Consider the following 15,918-nt stretch of genomic DNA (forward strand, 5'->3'; position numbering starts at 1 on the left):
GTCGTAGGATGTCCTGATCTTTTTTTCACTTCACTGTATGAGACTGAGCGCGTGAACATCAGAGGACTCTCCAGATCAACAGGATCGTTCATTAAGGAACTGTGCAGAGAATATGCTCTCAAATAAATTAAAGTTTGGCAAAATAAAAAATAAAAAACTCTGAGGCCAACCACAGAATCCATAAAGTCTAAGAAAGATAGAAACATTGTAGTTTATTTTTTAAAGACCAAATCTTTCATTTTTATTTACCTGCTATGAAAGAAATGGGTAGTGACATCTTGCCAGAACAAGATATGATGAAGTTATGCAGTGGCATTTTTTTTTCTCCAGTTTCTTTTCAGGAACTCTGTTTAGCCAAGCTTATCTTTTTATAGTCAATATATACTTAATGCAATATAATATTTTAAACAGGAGAGTTTGTTTAGCATTTGTATTTGCTAGGACATCTTCTTTTCCATCCTATATTAAATTTATACATACATTTATTATGTGTAAACTTATTTTATAAAGAGAAATATATGTAAAGCATTAATGTGGAGAGAGTGTTATTTTTATTAAGATTATAATTTGAGATAGGACAATGAAAAAGGGATTTTATTTTTGGTAAAAAATATCTTCTGGCCTTCACAGTCAATTTTTAACACCCTATACCTGCTGGCAAAGTCACAAAACATGTTTCAAGCTAAAAGTAGTATGTCAAGATTTTGGTGCAAATTCACATAAGGCTGGACTTCATGTGAATTTAGTGGCTCAAATCCCATCACACACAGACATACTGTATCCAAAACACGAACCACAAACGTCACTTGTCTTGTCATAAGCCACTGAAATATGTGAAAAAAAAAAATAATAAAATAAAATAAAATATATATATATATATACATATATATATACACACACATATATATTTTAGCAACTATAATCACAGACGAGATTCTGTTTACCTGATCTAAGGACGCATTGTCATCGCTTCAGAAGAAAATGTGTAAATTTGTATTTCATCTGAAAATTAGCACCCAAGAATCTGGAGCAGGAGTGGAGAGACACAGGATCAAGCTGTTTGAGGTCCAGTCTTAAGTTTCTTCAGCAAATGACAATTTGGGGTGCAATGTCATCTGTCGGTGTTGGTTCTGTGGTCCAAAGTTTGTTCTTCTACTCTGAACTTGATAGAACACAGAGTACCAGGGATTTTAGAGCTGTGCATAGCTCTGTAAAATAAATCTACATTATTACATACACTGTGTATTTTAAATTAAATCACAGTAGTAAAGTGACAATTCAAAAAAGTTAATTAATAAACCTGGTTATATTGTTTTATGACGAAAAAAACAAACATCTTGTCTTCATTTGTCTCCATTTAAATCTGTGTTAAATCTACATATTCTGTATTCATTTTACATTGGGGGGGGTGCATATTTTAACAACTATACCATTGATATTCTAACTTTTAAATTATTTTCCAAATATTTTATCTCAAAACCTATTCAAAAACTACTACAGAGTCACTGATCTATGGAGAGTTAGAGAAGCTGGTCAGTGGGTGCATTTTGTTTTTCCTCAGATGGGATATTTAAAACTGTGAGCACGTCATTTGGACCAAACTATTAATAAGAAGTCATCTTACTGCCCACCCGCCCCTTAGCTCTGCCCCCCCTTCCGCTGACTGAACCCCATTACTCGTTTGGACACTTGCCCCAACACTGTCCGCATGGCAGCTGGGCGCATGCGCAGCTCAGCGGCGGTCCTAAATATCCAATATCCTCTGAACCCGCCTGGTGCTCAAACTTGGACGCCGACTGAAAATAATGTTGTTTCCCCGCGGAAGCGAACTTTCCTGCCACCGAAACAGAAGTCCGGAACTTGAGTCAGGGTTTGTCGGTTTGTTCAGTGTGATCTGAAATACTTCTTTTTTTTTTCCTGTTTTAGTGTAGGACTCTTAATGGCCAGCATTGGCTGAGTGTTTTGATCCAGTCAGTGACAGCCTGCAAACAGCAGGGAGAGCTGTGCGGCGAGAGCAACGCATTTGTTATGAGCGCTTCCGAGCTGTGAGGGGATAATCTGGGAACCCATTTCGTGCTGGAACACTTTCAATACAGGTATGTTTGTTTACTGATTTTTAATGTATTCTTTTTTTACTTATTGTTCTCTATTATTATTATTATTATTATTATTATTATTATTATTATTATTATTATCTACATTTGACATTTTTAAGATTTTCAAACTCAAAATGTAATATTCACGTTTTTTAATTTATATTTTTATTTAGAAATTTGAACTGTTTTCATGCGGGTAAAATAACACCATCTGCTTAGGACAACTAATAACGCTGCATCATGAGTTTGAGAAATAAACATACATGTCTCCTTGTTTCTCATCAATCGAAACTTCTTGTAGACGTTGAGTTTTTATTTTGTTTTTTTATGATCTAAATCTATATGTCACAGTTTTTGATGTAAGAGCAATTTACGTGTGAAGTCATTCAAAGTTTTAAGATCTTTTTTTATTTGACGTATTTGGGGTAAACTATCCAGAATATAAAGTCGCATTGAGCGTTTATTTGACGACTGACAGGAGTGCTGCTCAGTGCTTCTTCATCTTTTTTTTTTTTTTTTTCAATCAGAGGTTCTGGAGACACTTCACTCCTCTCCTCCCGCAGATCTCGGTCCGCATCCCCGTGGCCCTTTTTGCCCCCTTCCTCCTCTCTATCTCTCTTTCATCCCACGTGGAGTTTGTGTTTATATTTGATATGTAGGAAATGGGAATCTTATACCACCACAGTCCCGGCTCTCGGGGCTTGAATGGCCCCTGGCTATTAGCCTGCCCCTAACAACATGACGAGTTAGGTACACGCCGACGCAAAATCTGATAGGGGCCCTATTGCGCCGTAATCCGTGTGTGCAGGTTAGATTTCAGATACAGGACTTACACTCAGGCGGGTTAAAACCCCAAAACAACACTGATGGCATTTGGTGCCTATAGAATAATAATAAAAAATAATAGGCACATCGGTAATAATACATGTCTTTATTTCTTTTTATTACGATTACTATTAGAAAAAAAAACCTTTGCATTTCAGTTTTTAGGTTTGCGGTTTTGGTATTGACGCGAGTTGAAATGAAATGTCATTAAAAACGTAAATAATTAGCAGTAAATTCTTAAAATAATTATAATTGTAAAACAAATAAATCAACGTAAGCAAATTTTTTTTTTGTTTGTTTGTTTTTCTTACTACATTTAAAGATGAAGATTTGATCCTTCAGATTGGAGCGCATCCTCTATGTTTGTTCATGTCTCCTAATTTACTAAATGAAAGCAGGTTGTTTTAATTTCAATACATAAAACATGGATGCGATTTGAGTTCAGAAGCTTTTACCTATACGACTAAATTTATTAGGTCACACGCCATATTATTATAAAACACAGAGGATCTAGGATGTGGCTTCCTTCTTTTTGTCCTTAATCGGCCAACATCTGATCAAGAGAGCTACTTTAGCTCGAGCTCTAATATATATATATATATATATATATATATATATATATATATATATATATATATATATATATATATATATATATATATATATATATATATATATATAAAATAAATACATCTCTTTATATCATTATCTCACATCTAAATAAATAAGTAAAATTGCTGCTGCAGAATCCATCATATCCGAGGGAGAAAATATCTCCAATGAAGTGGGCAGTGAAATGCTTAGAAAACGTGTTCATCGTTATTGATAGGCGCAAGTCGAAATGAATATGTAGCGGTCCGGTCAGCCTGCCGCTGCCTTCATGTGGTTTGTTCAACATCTTCCTCTCTTCGGCTCTCAGAGCGTGAAATTACCGCAGCCTGGCCGCGTGCTGCACTTTCTAACCCCTCACCCCTCCTCAGTCTCATGTGTGGCTCTTATATGTCGCTGTCAATAGCCATAGTAAGGAATATAATTCTCTCTGCTGGTAGGCTGAAGGAAATAGCGAGTTTATTGATCCCCCTGCTTAGTGTCAGGTAACTGCTGGGCAGCAGAGCCGGTCCGAAATTATGTAGGGCCCCATGCGGAATTTGATTTAAGGCCCCCGTTCCAGTTAATCCAGCTAATGTTTTTATTTTTTTAAATTAAATTTTATATTTTTTTACTTATTTACATAACAGACCTAAATTTCATAGTTGGCTCCTAGAATACCCCAGGCATAAGTAAACATTGGAACTAAATAAAACTATAGTTTGAATCTCATTTAACGACTTTGCTTGTGTTCGAGCTCAGAAATCATTTCATGGACAAAATTTTTATTAAATCATTGAGTAATATTTTTCACATACGTGACATTGCTACTTCATGTTCTTGGAGTAGTTTAAATAAATGATCAGATATTCTAACATTTTACTCCTATGCACTTTTTTCTTCACAAATTCTTAAAACGGCTAACAACATATTGACCTGACCACAAATTTCTAGTATTTACTCTCATATCTTATGGAACGTTTTAGAGATCAAAGATGTCAATTCATTTTTTCCCTGTGTAATATATGCATAGTTTTAAATCAATTATAAAGCAAAACAGATTATTGTACTGCAAATTTAATTTATAAATGATTCACTAGGTAACCATACAAGTTTTCTTCCAAATATATTGAAATAAAAGGACGTAAAAGGGAGAATCAGAAGTTGACGGAGTTATCTGATTGTAAGTCAACAATTTAATCAACTTACTCACATAATGCCTTTTTCTTGACCCTGAAGTTATTCAGGGTAAATATAAATATAATATAAATAGCAGTAGAGATAAGGCTGTTTCTCTGATTTACTCAGATGGTCTAACAGTCATGTCCAGAGTATACAAATTCAGTCTGAACTCAGTAGAGTCAGGAAAGTTTTACTGCTTATTCTTACAAGATGACAATCACGTAGTGATTGATTCCCAAAATCGGTGTGCACAAAATGTAATAACTTAAAAAACTATATTTCTGTCTGTAATTCATGAATCTGTGAGACAAAGCTTAAAGTAGACTTATTCTTTATAAACCCGAGTACAAATGAGAAATGTTTACGTCTGAATGAAGTGTGAGAAATAGAGGGATCTTCATGATCTGTGGGCTTCGCACAGACGCTTAGTTTGCTTAGGCCTTGGGCCGGCCCTGTTACACACATGAATTTGAAAACATTTCAATGTTGTGCTAAATGAATCTGAGGGGATATTTAAAAGTCAGACATTTATTTTGCAGGAGTCATTTGTTGTATCAAATATTTCATCATTTCAAAATGGAAAAATAAACTAAACAAAACAAAAACAAACAAACAAACAAAAAACAACTAATGAAACCACAACCAGGACACAATTTATAAGTGTATTTTCCAACTCACTGGGCATGTTTTAAAACAAGAAGGATGTTGGAAGGAGTGAAAATCCAGAAAGAAAAGAGAGCTGATTGTGTCCTCCAGAAAGGTGAGATAGAGTGAGAAAGAGAAAGAATGGAAGAGACAGAGAGAAAGAGAGAGAGAGAGGAGGGAGGAGGCGGGATGGAGGGTGGTAGAGGCTCCGTCACAAATCAATTCACCTGAGAGACGCATTATTGTCTTCGGTTTCTGGCCTGGAGGAGCTGAGCGCTATGAAAAATTAAAAGGATGCCAGTTAGTTTAAAGGATCGAGCCAGTGGATAGACACACAAACCGCCTGCGCAACCCTAATTTAATGCTACTCACTGTCAATAGCTCATATTTTAAACCAGGCTTTTATTAAGTTAACATTTCAGCTGTTGCTGTTTTGAAGTCTACATGCTATCCTTATCTGCCTCTTTGTAATAGTACATATGTACATTTACACAGATATTAGTTTTTCCAAATATCTATAAACAGGAAAACTATTTTTCAAACATCGATGTATTTCTTTGGCATTTTGATTTTATAGACTAAAACGAAGTTAAGCGTAACTGTAAAATAAAAGTAAAAGTAAAATGGATTCCAATGGCTTATAAGATTAAAGCATGTGATCATCAGCTGCCTTTCCCAAAAATTTATGACAGAAAGATTGGCACCTTCCTAGGGTGTGAATAAGTTTTTTTTTTTTTTTACAAAGCACCTTAATTGATTTCTTCTAATTCATTAAAAATGTGTTGTTGTTTTCTTTCGTGAGGAACCTAACCTGCAAACAGTTTACAGGCACTCCCTACTGCGTTGCTGGGAACTACAGGTCTAATAACAGGGAAGGATTCTCTTTGTTTGCATGTGAGCGTTCGTCTTTGCAGCCAGAGCGCTTTTGTTCAGTCGTCCAACTTTCCCGACACCCTTTGCACAGTAAACAAGAGACAAACCATTCTGTTCTCGTCCTTCCTGGGATGTTGGCATTGTTGTCCATTGTTTTCAGCTGCCCTTTTGTTGCAGCATCACTTTCTGCGCCTCAGCAGCAACAGAGCGACGAGGAATAGAACGCGACGGTCGCAGCATCGCCTCTCACCTTAAGTTGCAGACAATTCCCTGGCGTCCAAACTCTCCTCCTCCCTCGCTCCCTCCCTTCATCAACCTGTCTCCTGTCTAGAATTAACGGGGTCACTCACTGTCTTCGTGTGCCACGGCCAGCCACTGTGTCTGTGGTCCAGGGCCAGCCATGCAGCCATATCATTTACGCTTCTCCGTTTTCATTGTTGATATTTACTTCTGCAATTATCGCTCCACTTCACCCTCGGCCAAAGATGATATGCTGAAGTTAACACGGGCGCTTCCCTCCTTCGGTCTCCTGTTGCTCAAACATGCAAACCCAAACACACACAAACGTAAGATCCAACTGACAGAACCACATAGACATAAAAAATGTATGTATATATACATATATGTATGTATAAGGAAGAGGCAACCATTGTCCCCAGAAGGACAGCATGCATCTTTTCCTATTAATTTGGGAATTAATACATTAAAAAAAAAAAAAAAAAAAACTTTATTGCTTTATATTTCTGAAACCATTTAAATTTGTCTTGTGTCTGTTGCTTTTCAAGTGAGTGGCACATCGTAGCCAGAGAAGCCATGGAGGCCTCGCAAGACCTCAGCGAACAGATGGTGAGTCAGAGGCTACTGTATGCATGCAGGTCTGTGGGTGAGAGAGTACACCTTGTGTCGGCCACACAGCTGTGGGGTATGGTGCATTAAATGGATAGTGTGTGTGTGTGTGTGTGTGTGTGTGTGTGTGTGTGTGTGTGTGTGTGTGTGTGTTCGTGCGTGCGTGCGTGCGTGCGTGTGTGTCCACTTGTGTGTCTCTCTGTGTGTGTGCGCTAACTTGCGAACAGATGTGATGCAAGTCCAGTAGCCATATGGTGGATGTCACAGTTTTCTTGAGCTGGAGTGAAGCACGCTATACACATTGACTCAAAACCTACAATGCAGTTAATAAACTCGCTTTAGCATTAATTGAAAACAATGACCGAAACACTGAAAAACGCTGAGGATACATAATTAGCCTAAACAAGGATTTGGTTTATTTTTAGTCACACCATTGTGAGTTAATTGAGCAAAACACATTCAGAAACAACAACAAAAAAACAAAGGTGTTCTATTCTTTAACCAGTTTCAAAATAGTTTTAAAATCTAACCTTTATCAAAAATGTCTATGACAAAAGTTTTATCATGAGTTTAAAGAAAGAGAAATTAAAGCCAAGAATAACTTAATTTGATGAGAAAGTTTAGTTGAAGAAAAAAAGGAGGACATATTTATCATATCAGAACCACCTTTGACCACCACAGTTGAACAGGAACTTACAGCGCCTGGCGTATTTACTCATAAAAACCTTTATTTCTGCTCCACTTGGTGCCGAGGCTTAAGGAGGCTCTTCACTTTGTATTTGCAACTGTGTGACGCCCTAGGAGATGTTTTATTGTGATGTTTAGTTCATCCAAATCCTGAAAGAAAAACGAAATGAAAATATTTGCAGGAAATTTGCACAAAATTTATGCAAAATTCGAAAAATAGCTTATCAGGTTTCTTGTTGATCTGGTTGGCCTTTAAGTTTTGCTCAGCGTTCAGCAGTTGGAGCTTTGAGGGAAGTAGCCGCCACAAGGTTCTGATCGACCAATCAGATGCAGATTTGGAACACAGGCGATGCATCACCCAGGACAAGCAATAATATAAAAGTGAATTGCACACTTACATCTGCACATAAACATCCTGCATGAGTTCAGGTGATAGATAAGGTATTCCTCAAGCTGCTTTCATATCCAAAGTTTCAAATGTGTAATCATTGTGTTTACAGGTCTATTTTCAGAATTAACCAAGCTGACCAATCATGACATAATTGCAGTCTTTTTAAATCCTTTTTCTGAAGTGCTAACTTAGCAAAATAGCATTTTTCACATAAGAGAGGGTGTCCTCAATTGCCAGTGTCCCGTAGGTTTTAGATCTTGTCCTTGTGCCAATGCAGTGGATTCATATTGCTTAATTACTTCCTCAGCATGTCATCAAGTTCCTCAGGGCCTAGTAATGACCAATTCATTTGACGCAGGTCTTACCCTAAGCCTTGTAGGATAATGACCCTTGAGAAGTAACTTTGGACACCCGTGAGAACTTACTGACAGGCTGTCGAAATTAGTTTCTGAGCACTTCCCCGGTAACATAGCGCAGATAAAAACATTCATACTTATAGATTCCTGATTCTGTGAGGATATTCTGAAAGTAGTTGGTGAAAAGCAGCAAAAGTATATAAAAAACAAGGTTTTTTTTTTGTTTTTTTTTGCCTGATTTTGTCCTAAATTACAGCAAAAACGCTCCTGAGAAATAAAAGACGTAAGAGAGATGTTCAGAAAACACAAGGAGACACCTAGATGCACTCGGACTGACGCTTAGAGTCGACGCAGCGTCCCAGTTCTGCTTGTTTAAAGATCAGGCCGTATTGTTGGGAAAATGATTTTGGCGACGTGCGAAGGCCACTCACATTTCAAAGTCGTTAGTCAGCCACCAGAACAGGTGTAATTTCATCTTCTTCTCCTCCTCCTCCATCAAGCCTCGCTCTCTCTCTCGCTCTCTCTTTCTTTCTCTCTCTCTCTCGCTCTTTTTCTCTGTCTCTCTACGACCTGCCAGCCTCGACTGTAATAATGCTGCGAAGTGGGACAGAGCACATGAAGTATGTTGTTTTTCCCCCCTTTTTTTGTGTGTGTGTATGTATATGCATGTGTGTGTGTGTGTCTGTGTGTCTCATCAGACTTACTTTGGGTTGGGTTACAGGCAAACCCCAGTGGAGCACATGTCCGTCACACATACAGTACATGCATACGACGAAAGCAAGCAAGAAAGAAAGAAAAAAGAAAAGACAGAAGAAGACAGTCTATCTTGACTCACTGGTATTCAGATATAAAATATTGATGTCTATATTCCCCCCATTTACTTCACCTGCTTTAAATAGGACTGTGATATCATTTATAATGTGAATTTGAGCTGCAGCTCAAAGACATTGATTAATTGTTCAAGTTGGAAATTGGATCGCAGAGCAAGGGCAGCGATTTTAATCACCCACAGCCACCGAGGCTTATAGAAATTTCATTTCTTGCCAATTTTAAGACTGTCTGCATGCTGCAGAGAAAGATTTCAGTTTTGGTCTCATTCATGTAGGAACATAAAGAAGGGGATCCATTTACTTGAAGTTTTAAACTGCCAAATAAAATGTTGTGATTTCAGAAATTGTAATATAATTTCTTTCTTTCTTTTTTTTTTTCCTGAGTCCGAGCATCTACAAGCTTATGATATTTTTGAATTCCAAAATATTATAAGCAGGTATTTGTGAATCAGCAATTTCACTTTTCAAAATGGGAAAAACAAAGTCATATTTAACTGGCAGATGTGTGTTGATCTTCATATGTCTGAAAGGAAATTGAACTGATCCTGTCAGACTTAAAGCCTGGAAATCTGAGTCAGGAAAAAAAATATAAAAATACAATTACACAAATGACTTTCTTTATTTTTGTGCTTCTCCAATAAAGTATTTATTTATTTATTGAGTTTTTACATTGTAAAAAGCCAGCACAAAATCCACCTGCAAAGCAAATCTATTGTTTTTTAAGTCATTGCTGATTTGAGTGGGTTATGCGTGTGTGATATAAAATAAAGATGAACAATTCTGGTGGCCCAAAGTGCAGTTATACACTTTCAGCTCAGGGAATACGTTACATTTCTGGAAGTCCTGCACTAGTTTTTGTCTTATCATTGAGGTACCTGGAACTCCTTGATTTTCAATGTAAAAACTTTCTAACTTTCTATCCTCCTTATATTTCTGACTTATCATAATAATAATAATAATAATAATAATAATAATAATAATAATAATAATAATAATAGCTGATAAATAAGACAATTAAATAAAAACACTCCTGTCATTTTTTATCTGCTTGAAAATTCAAATTGAACGTGGCTTGTTCTTTCCCCGCTCTGCTTCATTGAAATAGGCGTGTCTACGTTGACTAAGAAAACACTAAGGACCTCACAGACACAGTTTCGGGGAGTTGTCCGCTGACACCCGATAGTCCCCCTCCTCCTTTTCTAGCCTTTAAAGTACCCCGTCCATCGCTTCCCCCGCCACGCCCTTTTCCCACCACGACCACAGCACGTCATCTGGGTTATGGTCAGGCGTCCTCTCTGGCCGCCTGCCCGCCCCGGGTCTGCCTGCCGTCTGGGGTCCTCAGGGAAGAACTGCAAGAGGCGTTTAGCCCTTTAATGCTACTTTTAGCTTGTTTAAGTGTCTCTCTCCACCTGTTGCCACATGTTTGCTCTGCTTTGGAGAAAACATGTTATTAAGGAAGGATGCTCTAAGAGAAGATAGCTAAATACTTATTAGTTTAATTAAATTCAATTAAAAAAAAACTACAAGTCAATTCTTTCATGTCGATAAGAAAAAACAAATGTTTTACACAAACCTTTTCCAGTTTTTCAGAATTTATTTTTCATTCAAAGTGGCAGAGGGGAGGACATTTGCTGACTCCTGCAAACCTTTCAGGGTTGAAATCTATGACAAGCTCTGGAAAAAGTGAGTGTGAGAGATGGAGGTGGAAGAAATGCTGAAGAAAAGATGAAATAGGCTCTTGTAGGTGCTTTTTCTTCCTCTGGTGCTCTGGGAGAGGCATTATGGCAGCTGTCCTATTCTGTGTATTAGTATGTGAGACAGACAGACTAAGTAAGAGGAGGAACGGGGGTCAGGTTGCACCCCTCTTTCACCTCTACAACCCCATACAGACGCACTGACACAAATGTACATGCAGCAGCAGCAGTTCAGCATGAACATGGCCAAACCCGATAGCTAAGATCGCCCTGGCATGTCATCTTAAAATCTGCCCGGCAACAAGGCATGCAGACAGATCCCAGAAGTGCGGAGTGTAACAGCTACTTCATGGCATCCTGCTAGTAGGTTGGCATCCAGGCTGTGGCACCGTAGTCCACTTCAGTTTCAGTTCAGTGTCAGTGATTCCTTTAAGATTAATGTTCAGCTGACAGCTGAATGCTGCTGTGAGTCTACTCCTGAAACTGAGCAAGAAGCGTTCATTTTATGTGTTTGGCAAAGACACAGAAATTTGTAAGCAGGCTTTTTTCTTTTCTTTTTTTTTTTTTTGCTAAAAGCCAATATAAAAAATGTCATAAAAAAAACATTTAAATAGTTATTTTGTTTTGAAAATATAGCACGAACAAAGCAGGAAGTTATTGGAACTCGTTTTTATTTTGTTACCAATGCTAGAGAAAAAAGCAATTTAATTAATCTAGTACAGTTAAGAGCTGAGCTTGAGGTCAAGGGTAGATTATTTTCACTAAGCAAAGAAATGACAAGCTGCAACAATGAAATTATTACACTTAGTTTGTCAAAGGGAACAATTAAATCACTTAAAACTGAAGGTGAGCTGATTTGCATCTAGCTTCCCAACATGAAAACAAGCAGTTGTGTTTATAGCAAGACTGAATTAAAACCTGTAAGATCCAACATATTAAAATTTTCAAAAGCTTCAATTGTCAATGATTCCTTATGAAAGATGGAGTCTCCAACAGTTTCTTTTGATGCTATATAACTTGATCTCTTCAAATTAAATGATTACCGTTGTCCTTTTTGAAAATGGAAAAACAAAGCTCCTGATTTAGCACGAATCTGAAATTTGATGCAGTGTCCTCAGGCAAGTGAACTTTTTAGGAATGCTTCACAGCCTGGTACTGTAGCCTGGCACCACAGTGTATATGCTTATATATACACTGCTCAAAAAAATAAAGGGAACACTCAAATAACACATCCTAGATCTGAATGAATGAAATATTCTCATTGAATACTTTGTTCTGTACAAAGATGAATGTGCTGACAACAAAATCACACAAAAATCATCAATGGAAATCAAATTTATTAACCAATGGAGGCCTGGATTTGGAGCCACACACAAAATTAAAGTAAAATGTTCCCTTTATTTTTTTGAGCAGTATATATATACGTATATGTATGTATATATATATATATATATATATGTAAAATGTCAAAAAAACTCTGCCTTTGCTGAATGTCAGAAACTCACTGATTGACGCAATCAATCCTACGTTAGAGCAAATACCTTCTTTTGTAGGAAAGAAGGGGAGCTTAGTCTAAACTAAAGCATCTGTCTTTCACCTAAACCTGTTCAGTTCACATAATTGATCATATGAGAGCTGAGTTTGCATTCTGGCAAGCCAGGGAAAGACAGCTAGGTGTGAGGTCAGCAGGTCACAGACAGACCTGTGAGCCAGTCACGCTGTCACAGAGCAAAACCCCCAAAACAGACTGGAGAATCCATCTAGAAACCCGGAGCAGAGGCAGCGTGGGTTTCTAAAGGAACACACCAGACAGGAAACCGCATGATAAGTGTGTTTGAGCGTCTGCTGTGTGAGAGAGCGCGCGTGTGTGTAGGTGTTTCTTTCTCTGTTTTGCACATACACTTTCTTTGGTGTGGGATGGCTGAGGTCATTTGAGTGAAGAGAGCACTGCGCTGTGGCCAGACGTGTTTAATAGAGCCTCAGTCAGGACGATGTATTTCTTGCCAGGATCCCTCTCTTTATTGATTACACAAAGAGTTTTAAGAAAAACGCATTATCGCCAGATGTTTTTTTTTTTTTTTTTTCCTGTGTCGAATCAGCGATTTAACATCTTAAACTCTGTCCTAAACTGACTCTTTAGAGTTTTAACTCTTTCTGTGGAAGTAAAAAGAAAAAGTCACCCGTGTAAAAGCACATTAAACAACATTGTCTCGATAAAAACCTTTGGGGGAAAATAGTTCACGATCTCCCGCTAAACGCTCATCTGCTTTTACTGTAAAACAAAACAAAACAAAAAAGCGCATTTCCTCGTTTTGCTGGAAAGGAAATGAAATTCCAACAGTTGTGCTTTGCTTATGGAGGAACCTGCATGCCCTGCATGCCCTGCCTGCCGCGAGAACTTCCTCTCCTGCTCTACTGGGAGATTAAATTTCTCTCAGAGCAGTCCAGCACCAGAGAGGTAGCAGAGAGGGCGTCGGTGCCAGATGGGACGTGACCCGGGTCTCTGTTATAGTTTAAATTTTTCGCTGGAAGCAATGTTTATTTCCCTTGTTTCCCCACATGCTTTCTTCCTTTTGTGAACAGAATATCTATTGTTTCTTGTTTTGCTGCTTTTCATCGTCGCCATTGTGGTCGTGTCACATCGGTAATTCATTTTTTTGTCAGATCATTTAAAAAAAAACGTCTGAATTAATATGAGCTTTTCCTCTTTTGATCCTGCTCCTTAAAACAAAAGATGGTAGCCAATGTAAATTCACATAAAATTATTTCGGCGAAGATTTTATTGTCATTGTTAGATGATATTGATGGAGCCGAATACGAGTTGTGAAGGCGCGCAGTTAAAGCTGTCTTTCCTTTTGGTTTGATAAGTGATAAGGAAAAGGATTCAATAGGCTGTAAAGTTGACAAAGAAAAGGTCGTTAATGCTTTTAAGCCATAATACAGTTTTAGTTTTGCTTTTTGGCTTTTTAAATGGAAGAGGTATCATGTTCAGGTCAGTACACAGGGTGCTTCCCTTTTATCAGAGTTCAATCTTTAACAAAAGCACAAGGAGCTCTCTGGCTTGAGGGCAGGTGGCAGCTTGAAACTGTAGACACATTTTATCAAGAACGTTTTCTGATTTGGACTTCTTCACTGGATGGTTAAAGTTAATATCCAAAGGTTTTGATTTGGATATTAACACACATCTGAATAAAGCGGAATTTTGTATGGAAACGTAATATATTTAACCCTTTCCTGACATCACGTTCTATAAAACTGGCATTGTTACAATGTGGTTGACAGCTCTTCAAAACAAAAGCACTTTCTGCTCCATTTCCTGAGAAGTACAACAATAAAATGTGTTAACCTACTTTCCTCTACATTACAAATGTACATTTTTTTCTTTAAACATGATTCTCTGCTATAGTTAGGCCCAGATGTATTCACGCCATGGGCAGATTCAGATTGAGGATTTAACATCTCTTAAATCTGATTAAAACAATGTAAATGGAGTATCAGTTTTGAAATGAAAAAAGTTTTTATTTTCATTTCAGTTGAATTGGCACTTCATTTTTTTTATCGCAACAATCAATTAAACCTTTCAAATAATTGCTGACCATCTCTCTGAATGTTTCCAAAGATATTTTGACAATTTATCATTGTTGATAAGCGCAGAGTATTTGAAGTTGGAGGGCCTCCTTCCCATCACCCAAATCGTTAGCTTCCTCCACAGATTCTCTATTAGATTCAAGTCAGGACTTTGACTAGGTCATTGTAAAACATTAACATTGCCTCCAGTCAGAAGAGACATGTTGGAAAAATGAAGAGTATTTTAAACTTAAACATGCTGTGACAATGACACAGCAACTCTTATTTCTTATATCCTACAGTGGTTTTATTGTTTATTGTTTATTGTTTATTTGGACAAGATCCATCACAGAAGTTTTCTTTTCGCTACGATGTGTCCCTGCTTCCTTTTGTTTGTCTGTCTGTCTGTCTGTCTGTCCCACCCTTTCTTTACCCACCAGTCTCCCTGCCACTTTGTCTCTCGCTGGGTCTCTCCGGCTGGAGTGATGATTCAGGCCCCATTGTGAGTTTGGCAATCCAATACAGCGCCAGCCCAAGAGCGAGGGCGGGGAGGTGGCGTTATGGGAGCAGGGGAGGGAATGAGAAACAAGAGGGATTATGGGTGTTCTGATGGCCATATCCATGATGTCTGGAGCCCCGGGTGCTTTGGCACTCTACCTGCCCTCTGGTTTACCTGTTGCTCTCATTCTGTGTTTTTAGCTCTACATCTCTCTCTCTCTCTCTCTCTCTCGGTCCAAACACTCGTGAGCGCTTCACTGTCCCATTTCGGAGCCCTCTTTTCCCCTCAGTCTGCCTTTCCTGTGCACAAACATATCAGATTGTGGGTGATTTCATTAGGAAGACGATATGAAGTCTTTCAAAGTGCGGTATGCCAGAACAGCTTGCGACTTCTGAGACATTTAACTCCGCTTCCCTCTCTGTGGCACAGAGGGCAGCAGTAACTTCTAATAAAGGGCTGCATATTAAATCTAAGGCCAGATGGTGTGTGTGTGTGCGTGTGTGTGTGTGTGTGTGTGTGTGTTTGTGAGGCCATACCATTCTTTCTGCTGAATGTTTCCCCTTGGATCTTTTCTGAAGGATATCTACCTTATGTCGTACCTCTCACGCACACCCACTGTGATGTCACAAGCAGCATTATTTAACAGGCATCTGGGAGCCCATTCATCATTTAATTAAAAGCGTCTGAAAGGAATCTGAGGCCTAATGAGATTAGTTTTAATAATTGATGCTGCTGCTGCTGCAGACGGGCCTTTACACACACAGGCCCACAAACACACACACACTTCGATCTATGGCTGTTAAAGTGACAGCCCCGTGAATTTGCACATTTTTGTTTTC

General features: G+C 38.1%; 1 protein-coding gene across 4 annotated transcripts in view; it reads left to right on the forward strand.

Annotated features, from left to right (window-relative positions):
- The first annotated feature begins 1,724 nt into the window (after positions 1–1,724).
- Positions 1,725–15,918, forward strand: part of eya4 (EYA transcriptional coactivator and phosphatase 4) — a 49,380-nt gene continuing 35,186 nt past the window's right edge. For 2 of the 4 annotated variants that reach the window (XM_088002190.1, XM_088002188.1), the window contains exons 1-2: positions 1,725–2,096; positions 6,995–7,055. In XM_088002190.1, coding sequence (XP_087858316.1) covers positions 7,023–7,055 — 33 coding nt within the window. In that variant the 5' untranslated portion in view covers positions 1,725–2,096; positions 6,995–7,022. Of the gene's footprint in view, positions 2,097–5,992; positions 7,056–15,918 lie in introns of those variants that run through there. The other 2 variants (XM_088002185.1, XM_088002186.1) reach the window with 2 other exon arrangements.

This window comes from Poecilia mexicana, unplaced genomic scaffold (assembly GCF_051168715.1).
Source record: "Poecilia mexicana isolate PSO_F unplaced genomic scaffold, ASM5116871v1 scaffold_21, whole genome shotgun sequence".
NCBI lineage: Eukaryota > Metazoa > Chordata > Actinopteri > Cyprinodontiformes > Poeciliidae > Poecilia > Poecilia mexicana.